This window comes from Ctenopharyngodon idella, chromosome 13, assembly GCF_019924925.1.
Source record: "Ctenopharyngodon idella isolate HZGC_01 chromosome 13, HZGC01, whole genome shotgun sequence".
Classification (NCBI taxonomy): Eukaryota; Metazoa; Chordata; class Actinopteri; order Cypriniformes; family Xenocyprididae; genus Ctenopharyngodon; species Ctenopharyngodon idella.
Window position 1 is genome coordinate 26,765,054 of NC_067232.1, and position 12,053 is coordinate 26,777,106.

Below are 12,053 nucleotides of genomic sequence, written 5' to 3' on the forward strand. Positions count from 1 at the left end.
AGATCTTCAAATAGTTGTATCTCGGCCAAATATTGTCCTATCCTAACAAACCATATATTAATGGAAAGCTTATTTATTTAAAAAAAAAAATTACCCTTCTGACTGGTTTTGTGATCCAGGGTCACACACACGCGCACACACACACACACACACACACACACATATATATACAGGTGCTGGTCATATAATTAGAATATCGTAAAAAAGTTCATTTTTTTATTGTAAATTATTTTAAAAAATGAAACTTTCATATATTCTAGATTCCCTACATGTAAAGTAAAACATTTCAAAAGGTTTTTTTTTTAAATTTGTTGATTAGAGCGTACAGCTAATGAAAGTCCAAAATCCAGTATCTCAAAATATTAGAATATTTACATTTGAGTTTCATTAAATGACCATCCCTACAGTATAAATTCCGGGTATCTTTTGTTCTTTGAAACCACACTAATGGGGAAGACTGCTGACTTGGCAGTGGTCCAGGAGACAATCATTGACACCCTCCACAAAGAGAGTAAGTCACAGAAGGTCATTACTGAATGGGGTGGCTGTTTACAGAGTGATGTATCAAAGCATATTAAATGCAAAGTTGACTGGAAGGAAGAAATTGGGTAGGCAAAGGTGCACAAGCAACAGGGATGACCGCAAGCTTGAGAATACTGTCAAGTAAAGCCGATTCAAACACTTGGGAGAGCTTCACAATGAGTAGAATGAAGCCGGAGTCAGCGCATCAAGAGTCACCACACTCAGACATCTTCAGGAAAAGGACTACCAAGCCACTTCTGAACCAGAGACAACGTCAGAAGCATCTTACCTGAGCTAAGGAGAAAAAGAACTGGACAGTGAACAGTGGTCGAAAGTCCTCTTTTCAGATAAAAGTAAATTATGCATTTCATGTTGAAATCATGGTCCCAGAGTCTGAAGGAAGACTGGAGAGGCACAGAATCCAAGCTGCTTGAAGTCTAGTGTGAAGTTTCTGAAGTCAATAATGATTTGGGGGGCCGTGACGTCTGCTGGTGTTGGTCCATTGTGTTTTATCAAGTGCAAAGTCAATGCAGCCATCTTCCAGGAGATTTTGGAGCACTTTATGCTTCCATCTGCTGACAAGCTTTATGGAGATGCTGATTTCCTTTTCCAGCAGGACTTTAGCACCTGCCCACAGTGCAAAAACCACTTCCAAGTGGTTTGCTGACCATGATATTACTGTGCTTTATTGGCCAGCCAATATGCCTGACCTGAATCTATGGGATATTTTCAAGAGAAAGATGAGAAACAGTCGATCCAACAATATACAGATGATCTGAAGGCTCAGTAGTGCCTCAGCAGTGCCACAGGCTGATCACTTCCATGCCACACTTCACTGATGCAGTAATTTGTGCTAGGAGCAAGTCATTTGCTGTAATATGTCCTGCCGATCAAGTATTGAGTGCACAAAAGAACATACTTTAAAGAACTTGAACTTTTCTGTTTTGCAAATCCATTTTTTGATTGATCTTAGTAAATATTCTAATATTTTGAAATACTGGATTTTGGACTTTCATGAGCTGTACACTCTAATCATCAAAATTTAAAAAAAAAACTTTTGAAATGTTTTACTTTACATGTAGGGAATCTAGAATATATGAAAGTTTCATTTTTAAAAATAATTTATAATAAAAAAAATGAACTTTTTGATGATATTCTAATTATATGACCAGCACCTGTGTGTGTGTGTGTATATATATATATATATATATATATATATATATATATATATATATATATATATATATATATATACACATACACAGTGCACAGCATAAATGAGTACACCCTCTGAAACTTCTGAAAGTCAGCAATTACTCAATTACTTAGAAGACATGTTAGGGCTCTTTAGAAATATAATGTCCCAGCAAGTCTGCTTAATCAATTACCAAAGAAGCATGATTATTCAGGAAAATAAGATTTTCTTATCAAGGTGATAAAATGTTGTGTAGCAAAAATTAGTACACCCTCCTAAAAGTTATTCAATAATTTTTTTCTGGTGTAAGTTTAAGGCAGTGTTTGATCAACAGGTAAGTATGTTGAACCAAAACATTTAAAGAGAAGTAATTTTTTTGACAATTAAAAGTGTTATATAGCCCACTGAATCATTCTCAAACTCAATGCTGACAACAATGGAAGCACTTGGGAGAGAACTGTCAGGAGACTTATTTCTTAGCACAAAAGAGGACAGTGGTACAAGAGGATTACCAAATCAATGTTTTAAAAGTAACACAGAAATTCAAAAACAATGGACCTGTGACAAGGCCCCTGAAATAATCAGGCCTTCATTTTAAGCTTTCATTTAGTGATGAGGGATTTTTTTGCTAGACAAAGAGCAGGAGAAATACCAAGCGAGTGTCTCAGAGCCAGCAAAAGCTATGAAAAGAGTGACTGTTTATCTCACAGAGTAAGATGCAGCCTGCAGAAATGACATGCATGGTTGTTGTTCTCACTGGAACTACCTACTGTAGCCAAAGCACAATAAAGTCAGTTAGCCATTTCCAAAGCCCATATTTACAAAATATAGATTCTGGGAATCAATACTCTGGTCTCATGAGACCAAATCAATCATTTTGGATCTAGCAGCATCCAAAATGTTATGGTGTTGCTAGAGGAGGAGTACAGTGAGAAGTGCCTGGTTCCCACAGTAAAGTTCAGTGGTAGTAAAGCTCTTATATAGGGATGTATGAGTGCTGAAGGTGTGAGGGAGTTGTGCTTTATCAATGCTGTCATGAATTCCCACACCACTGCGTAATTTAATGCACAAACTTGAAACAGAAGATGTTACCCTTTCCTTATTCCCTGCATTGTTGGGCATTTTTTCAACATGACAATGAGGATATGCATTCTCCCAAGGTGAAAAAGCTTCTGTGGACATGTATTGCACTCAATCTTAACACTCTTGAGCACCTGTGGGGGATTCTGTAGAGACGAGTTGAGCAACACTCCCCATTAAAGATCAGGACATTTAAGGAGCTCATCATCCAGGAGTTAAACAGGACAGATGTGATGAATTTGTACACTCCGTGCCAAGAAGGGTCAGAGCAGTATATTCAAAATAATAGAGGGCATACTAAGTACTAGAATATTATACATTTGTTGAATTAAATCTAGGGTGTACTCATTTTTGCAATCCTTAATTTAAACAAAATTGGCTAATTTACTTATTTTATGGCTATTAATGACATATATTTCTCAGTTTTTATAATGTATATGTTTAATACATTTTAGTTTTGCCATCTTTTCATGAATTGTATTAGTGATCACAAAGAAAATACATCTTTTGTATTTGTTCAGAGGGGGTGTACTCATTTATGCTGTGCACTCTGTGTGTGTGTGTGTGTGTGTGTATATATATATATATATATATATATATATATATATATATATATATATATAAATATAAAATGCACAGCTCTAAAATATTCAAATTAAGCTTCTATCAATCTCAGATTCAATCTCTTTAAAATACAGGTCAAAAGTTTGGAATAATTAAGATGAATGTTTTTTAAAAAGTCTCTTCTGCTCACCAAGGCTGCATGTATTTGATCAAAAATACAGTAAAACCGTAATATTGTGAGTATTTTTACAATTTAAAAGAACTATTTGAAAATATTTTGAACGATTGTGTATCACGGTTTCCACAAAAATACTGTTTTCAACATTGATAATAATCAGAAATGTTTCTTGAGCAACAAATCAGCATGTAAGAATGATTTCTAAAGGATCATGTGACACTGAAGACTGGAGTAATGATGCTAAAAATTCAGATTTGATCACAGGAATAAATTACATTTACTATATATTTACACAGAAAACAGTTATTTTAAATTTGTTACTATATTTTTTGATCAAATAAAGGTGGGCAGTAGATTAATTAATGAATTCTTCCAAACATAATTATTACAAACAACTGGAAAGGTAATGCATTTACATGTAATCATTAGTAGACTTTGATTGCATGAAATATTTTGAAGTTAAAAATAAATCTGTTTGCCTAGTCATTTCCTTAGGTGTAAAACCTTTTTTGCAGGTTTAGAAAAAAAATCTTGCTGCAGCTTTAAAGACTAAAACGACATCAAGTGATGCTTCCTGTGCCAAACTCTCATTGTGCTCATCTGTCTTCTGTTTCTCTTTATTTTCTAAAGGTCATCTCTCCAGACTGCCATGAAGATGTGACGCTGAAAAAAGACAACGTTTTTGTCCGCTCCTTCAAAGATGGGAAATTGTGAGTAGCTTTCAAATGAAGTTATTTCAGTCCGTGCTTCTACTTTTAGCTCTCGAAGTGCAGAAAAAGTCAAGCTATGAAAGCGTCACGTGTGCTGTTGTTTCTGTTTATAGCTGTGATTTTATAAAACATCCTTTAAACGTGGCAGAAATACTGAAAATGAGGGAAGACGCCACCGCTGGGCATCGTGTAATGGAGGAGCCAATGATATTTCCGTGAGGTAGACGGAGAATATTGTAGTTAAATGCCCGTCTCGGATTAACCTTCCGAAACCAATTTATACTGCCGCTGCTGAAGGTGGAACGACAGAATTGGTCTTATTCAAGCACTGTGCTGAGAAAAGTCTGGTTATGGAGATATTTGTGTTAAACCTCAGGGAAATGAAACCTGTGAGTGCCGCGATTATACAGACCGGAGCAAAACTCTTTTTGTCTTTTTCTGATGTTATGCTTCTGTAAACAGACAACAAACTCTAAATTGCCTGGATGTTGCTAAAGTGTTTTGATTGGTTTTTCGGGTGGTTACTGTCTCTGTGATATTCTGGTCTCTGTGACTCTGTTGCATGCCAAAGTTTAAAGTCGACATGAAACTGAAGTTGCGATAGTCTTTTCTTACCTATTATGACTCAAGGCCGTAACCATGTCTTGGACATTGGGAAGGACCGAAGGATTTTTGTTTGTTTGTTTTTGCGTGGGGCGGGGGAGGATGTTATTGGGTTATTGATCTTTTTATTTAAAGGAATTAAATAATTAATGATTAAAAAAGATTTAATGTTTCCTGAGGTGCACTTATAATGTTAGTATGCATTTTACATCAGAAATGGTCATAATTTAGAAATTACAATTATTATTTAGAAAATAATTTTAAGGGGCGTGTCTGCTGTGAGTGTAAACGCCCACTGCTGTGATTGGCTGACGTCTTTGTATATGAAATAGCTCAGTATTACTCTCTGGAAAATTTTTAGCTCGTTTTTACTATTACAGCTCTCAAGGTTGTCTAATCGTGAAAAGTGTTGTTTATAGCATTATATTTAGATCTATGGCATTATATTTAAATTGTGGCATGAAAGGTTGCAGTGATGAACATTGTAGTCAATCACAGACATGTTGTTGAGCTCATGAAAGCAGTGATCTCGTCATTGCAACTCAGTTTCTGCACACTAACGAATGCTTTCATCGTAACTAACAGTGCAAATGTGATGTAGCTAAGAGATTCGTTGAATAAAACAGGAGTTTTGGTGTGAGTCCAGAACTCAGTCACTGATAAACTTGATTGACAGCTCCAGCGATTGTAAAGGGAGCGTTCTTGGATCGCTTTCTATATATGATTTAATCACCATTTAAATAACAGATTATTTTCATCCTACTAAGAGAAACAATGTGAAGTTGAGCGTTTAGTCACTGGTTTGATTTACTGACACACAGAAAAAGAACATCTGACTGTACATGAATCATTAATATCAGATCAGGCATTAGAATTAACACAATTACTGACATGTTGTTGCATATCGGAAAAGTCCGAAATGCAACTGATTTACCAAAGAATCCACAGTTTAATGTACTGAATACAAATAAATAGAGCTCAACTGAGACATTCACATTGTTGAAAATAAATAACCATATTCCTGCATTAGGATCCTTTGAAAGGTAATGTTATTTTAGTCCTGACCCTTTTATGACGTCTATCTGAGTTTAACTTCTTCTGGAACAAGAAGGCGGGGCTTGATTTTGTCAATAGGGAGTTGATTGGATCGTTGTGGTTTGCTATTGGTGGATCTCATGTGAGTGACAGGTTGCCCCGCCCTCGTCATCAGAGAAGAGAAGAGATGTCGCTGCAAGAGGGAGGGGAAGTTATTCTGATTCAAGATTAGAGCTTGATTTCTGTCTGCGCTTGTGTTGCACATCTTCACTGCTCCCTCTAGTGTCTGCTTTGGGATAGTAATGACATCACTGCCACATGTAGATTTATAAATATTGATGAACAAAGCGAGTCTTCTAACCGTTAATGACCTCTTAATTCCCTCAATATAAGCAGCTTCAGAAGGTATTTGAACACTCCAGTGTGAACGTGAGGAGAACTGACTTCACACATCCTCTAAAAATCACCAAAACACCAGCTGATTCAAAGTTCTGAGAGAAGATCCTGCAGGATTTGAGCAATAGTGACACTCAGACATTTTAGGTGTCTAAATACTTTTAAAAGGACATGCCTGGTTCATGTTCCTACACTGTAAAATGAAAAATAAAAAGATTTTGAGAGTATGTTTCACAAACCTCATGTCTGCACAATATTCTGGTATTGAGAAATGTTGTGTGATTACATATTCACCTTTTTCCCAGGATAAAGCTTTTATCATCAAATTTGGTGCAGTTTAACGAACCCTTATGGAAGTCCAGTGTTAATGATGCAGATTTTATGTTTTCTCTCATATTTAAAGTTTTATTTTATCTTACAGTTACACAGTTTTACGGAAAGACATTCGAGAGCTGGATGAAGAAAAAGCTCCCAAAGCAGACGCAGGACTCAAACCAGGTGAGAGCAAGAGCCATGTATTTAGGGCAGGGTTATTATCATTAACTAAAACTAAAAGAACATTAGTAACACTAGGGGGCCCTATTTTAACGATCTAAGCTCATGGTCTGAAGCACATGGCGCAGGTGCACTTAGGCGTGTCCCAATCCACTTTTGCTAGTTTAATGACCGCATGGTCCAAAAGGGTTGTACCCAGTCTCTTAATGAGTCAAAATACTGCGGCATTGACTTTAGAGCAGGTTTTTGTTGTTCAACGGCACAGTCTATTTCATATATGCCTTAAAATAGTAACGCGCCAACAATGCACCTGAACACACCTCGTTTTTAGACCAGCACACCCATGGGCGAACAGATGGGCGCGAGTGCATTTGCTATTTAAACAATGTGGCGCAGGACGTGAAAATGATAACTGCGTCGGGCTGAAACTAGCAAAAAACACTTGCGTCACGCCTGGCATCGCATTACGTCGGGTGTGTGATAGGGCCCTAAATCTCATTACTTAACCTTAGTTAATGCATTAACAAACAATGAGCAATACATTTGATACAGTATTTATTAATCTTTGTTAACATTAGTTATTCAGGTTATCTATTAATCAATACAACTTTTGATTTTAATAATATATTAGGATATATTGAAATCAACAGTCACTATTTTTCATTGTTAGTTCATGTTAACTAATATTAACAAGTGGAACCCTATTGTGAAGGGTTACCAAAATTTTCATTACTTGAAATAAAATAAACATTAAAAATAACATTACTAAGACTAATTGCTTGCTTTCATTTAGTTTAACTTGAAGTAAACTAAATCTATGTAGACACAAAAAAAAAATACTAATAAAAATGACAAAAACAAACAATACAATTTGTAAAACTTTAACTAAAATTAAAATGACTGGTTTTCACTAAAATGATAAAATGTTTAGTTTATGATTTTAGTTTAACTAAAACTCAGTAATTACTATGTAGACCAGTGGTTCCCAAACTGTTTAGCGTGGAGTTTTACCTTTATGAATAACTTTATAAAATGTTTTAAATAAAAATGTTCAATAGAGAAATATGCAATGATGGTAAAACTAAGTAAAACTTTTAAATATTAAACTAAAACCGCCAGTAGGTGGCAGCAAGTCACTGTTTTTATGAGTGAGTCATTGAGTCATTCATTCAGTAATGAAGCAAGTGGCTGTGAATGAATCACTGAATCATTGACTCTCACGATTCGTTCAAAGCCGCAGAATTCTTCGCGAAACACAAGACGTGTGTTGTAGTTCTGCTGTGGTTTTCGTTAGAACTATTATTTCATTGCAAAATAGAGTAAATACTGACAGTACTGTGTTTAAAATTTATGTTTTGTTTTTTGACCTGTTGTATAATAATGTCACGTTTGCAGTCATGTGGATATTTGGGAACAAACATTAAATACAAGAACTCACACAAGGTATGTTTTTGTATCGGAGAAAGTTTGAGTCTTAAATCGATATCGATCCACTATCTGTGTCTATATTTGTTCTTCATGCGAGGTAAGTGCTAAATCCCCAGTTTAACAAAGGTGCATTGTCGAGAACGGCAGTGATTTAACGCGATTTAAGGCAGCAGACTGCACACAATCGATCATATGCATGCTGCTTGTGTGGATACAGTCATTTTTGACTGCAAATGATGAGGTAATTTGATTAAATGTACTGGATTTACGGCATTTTGCCAGTTAAAAAAAACATGCTCGGTTTTAATATTATTTTAAGGTAGAATTAAATGAACTACTCAGCATTTTGTTCGCATACCCTAGTTTGGGAACCACTGATGTAGACTTTAAAAAATGAATACAAATGACAAAAACACAACACAATTAGTAAAACTTTAACTAAAATCAAAACAGAAAATCTAAAAAGAATTTGTCCCATTTTCAAATACTTTCTTGCTTCAAATCAAAGTTTGTAATGTTCTGAATCATCTCATAGCTGGTTAGTTTGGTTCATGACTTATAACTCTTTAAATGAAGAATTTTTTTTTTATAATCCCTATGGGAAAAATACTAGGGAGCTGGACGAGTGGATCACAACTGTTGCACTCTGCTGGAGAAAGTTTTATAAAAGTGAAAAAATACGAATTTTCCCATTGAGCACATTGTAATTGTCGCTGTTTGTGTGTTTCACAGCTTTAGATGCAGCGTGGGAGTTTCAGCGTAACGGCTCTGTGCCCAACACGTGGAGGACGGAGGTGAAGGATGAAAGCTCGAGCAGTGAGGATGATGACGAGGAAGAGGAGGAGGAACAAGAGGAAGAGGCCAGCGGCGAGGAGGAAGAGGTGACAACAGCGTTCATGATCATAAACCATGTGTTGGGGAGAAACATCACTCAAAGATTCACACTGAATCAGTGTCGAATCAGTGAATCTGCGCTGATCGTAGCCCTAATGTTTGTGTCGATGTGATATAGTGCTGCTTTCACTCTAACAGCACGAGCTGCTGTCATCTGTGGTTCCTTTACCTTAATTTATTGACCACTAAATATCACCTTTGGAGTTAAAGCAGCGTGGCTTTAACGTGGGAGATGATGACAGGTTTAACTGTGAGTGTGGAATGAAAACTACGACCTGTATTAAAGCCATGTCAGAGCCGCAGCTGACGTGTCTGTCAGAGTTACATAAACTCAGATTACAGAGGAAAACCACATCCCAGCCAGACAAGACTGCCATAGAAAGCATGAGTTGACAATACTAACTTAACCACATCTTTCAGTAGTGTGACCGTTTCGGATCTGTTTTCATAATAGTGTGGCTTTCCCAAACTAACAAGCGACCAAACTGTCTACTTTTTTCTCATATTGTGCACAGTTTTACGTTCAAACTCTTTAACGAACAAAAATCATCTATGCTTGCTAAACTGACCTCGTTCTTGCTCTGATTTGTTTTAGTGAATCGGTTCAGTGAACCTTTTCAAAGAAAGACACACTGAATCATTCGAGCTCATGCTCACCATTTTATGTTTTCTTTGTGCATCAAAATAATTTGTCAAATTCTGTTATTTATCACTGTTGTCAAGTTACATTTAGATGTTTTATTCAGTGTAATTTTCTGTGTGAATAATGTCACATGTCTGGTTATACACTGCCATTCAAAATATCTGGTGTTTGTAGGATTTTTCTTATTCAGAAATTAATACTTTTATTCAGCAAGGATGCATGCAATTGATAAAAAGTAATATAATGATTTATAAATATAATGACTTTCTATTTATCAATGAATCCTGAAAAATAAAAATAGTAGCTTGTAGTGTAGCTGTTGTTCTCAAAAGCCTCTGAATGACACCAAGCTCTGTGTGTGTTTTGTGTTTCCTGTATGCAGGAGGAAGTGGAGCCGTTCCCAGAAGAGAAGGACAACTTCCTACAGCAGCTTTACAAATTTATGGAGGATAGAGGTGAGCAGTGTTAGTGTTTTTTGTGGTTTATATACTATTAATATTTTGCTTTTATTATTATATTTTCAGTTTTCATTTTTATATTTTATTCTTGTTATTTTTATATTTCTGTATAGTTTTAATTTTTTTAATTTTTTTTTTTTTTAGTAAATTTATTATTTCAACTTTAAGCTTAAGTATTTCAGTTAGCTTCCAAGGCAATGTTTTTGTTTAGGTTTTTAACCTAATATAGAGCTGGGTGATAAACTAAATCATATTGAGATCGAGTTAAAATTTATGTAAATAACAGCCTATCACACAGCAGAAATAAACGCGACAACAGCCAGTCAGTGAATGTCGCTAATAAGTGATTTCTGCATGTCTCTGTGTGAATGAACGACACGGTTTCATCCGATAGACAAACACACACACACACAACGCTCAATATATGAACACATGAACTTCATCTCCACAGTCACTTCACAAACCTTTCACCATTTTATTTGAGAAAAACTAGTCAAGTACACACTGAAACTGAAACTAAAACTGAAGGATCTTCACGACTGTCAAAACAAAAGTTTAACTTTTTTCACAACTGTCAAAATAAAAGTTCTGTTTAACTTCAAGAAATTTTGACAGAAATATATCACTACTGTATACTAAAATGTACTTCTCAAAGTAATAATAGTAATATTATTATTATTATTTCTAAGGAAAAAAATCATACAACCAAGATATTTTTTTATCCATGTTTTAAATTTATACAGTTCTGTTGTGCAGCATCTTATATATCAAATAAAAATGCAATGTTTTGTTGTAAATTAATCCTTAAATTTTCATTTAAAGCTTGATAAAATTGTTAAAGTTTATATAAATTTGTATTAAATCATAAAACAATGAATCCCAAAAAATATAATGAAAAAAAAAAAAAAAAAAACAGAATTTATGGAAAAATAAAATGGATTTCATGCGGCCCTAAATTAAAAGGTAGCTACTTCGTGTAGTTTAATTGTGAACAAACAAGTTTACAATCATTCTCAAGGTCTAACAAATATGTGGAAAGCATTTCCTTCCCCATTAAAGGGGTCCTTGATTATGATTTCACTTTTTTAACTTTAGTTAGTGTGTAATGTTGCTGTTTGAGCATAAACAACATCTGCAAAGTTACGACGCTCAAAGTTCAATGCAAAGAGAGATATTTTCTTTTACAGAAATCACTTTTTAAGGACTACAACAAACGGCTGGTAGGGACTACAACAAGCTTATTCCTGGGTTGGTGACATCACAAACCCTAAAATTTACATAAACCCCGCCCCTGAGAACACGACAACAAAGGGGGTGAGGCCATGTTGGGCTGCTTTAGAGAAGAGGAAGAGTTGTTGTAGGAGAGTGTTGTTGACATGCTGTCATTTTACACCGGACTGCTTCACAAACGAGGGTCAATTCAACTGGATTTGAACAAAAGATTAACATGACGGCACATGCTAGTCGATGAGTTGAATCAACTCCACAGCAACTACATAAATTTATCCACTAACCATTCAGAAACGTCCAGTTTCATTCTAAAAGTTGTAACTTCTTCCTGAGTCTCTCCATCAGTGTCCGACTCCGGTTTGAACAATGTAACGCTGAACACCGTCGTCATTTTGTCTGCGTGAGATTCTCCAGCTTTGTTGTTGTTGAGCAACCGAAGCACGAGCTGTTAAAGCTCCGCCCTCTTCTGGAAAGGGGGCCGGGAGCAGCAGCTTATTTGCATTTAAAGGGACACACACAAAAACGGCGTGTTTTTGCTCACTCCCAAATAGGGGCAAATTTATAATAAATGATCTGTGGGGTATTTTGAGCTGAAACTTCACAGACACATTCTGGAGACACC

The 12,053-nt window shown here is 35.6% G+C and overlaps 1 protein-coding gene across 3 annotated transcripts in view; it reads left to right on the forward strand.

Moving 5' to 3' along the window:
* The window catches only part of arid4b (AT-rich interaction domain 4B), an 87,226-nt gene that overhangs the window by 48,372 nt on the left and 26,801 nt on the right, over positions 1-12,053 (forward strand). For all 3 annotated transcript variants that reach the window (XM_051917134.1, XM_051917135.1, XM_051917133.1), the window contains exons 9-12: positions 4,170-4,249; positions 6,705-6,781; positions 8,939-9,087; positions 10,126-10,198. In XM_051917134.1, coding sequence (XP_051773094.1) covers positions 4,170-4,249; positions 6,705-6,781; positions 8,939-9,087; positions 10,126-10,198 — 379 coding nt within the window. The remainder of the gene's footprint in view (positions 1-4,169; positions 4,250-6,704; positions 6,782-8,938; positions 9,088-10,125; positions 10,199-12,053) is intronic.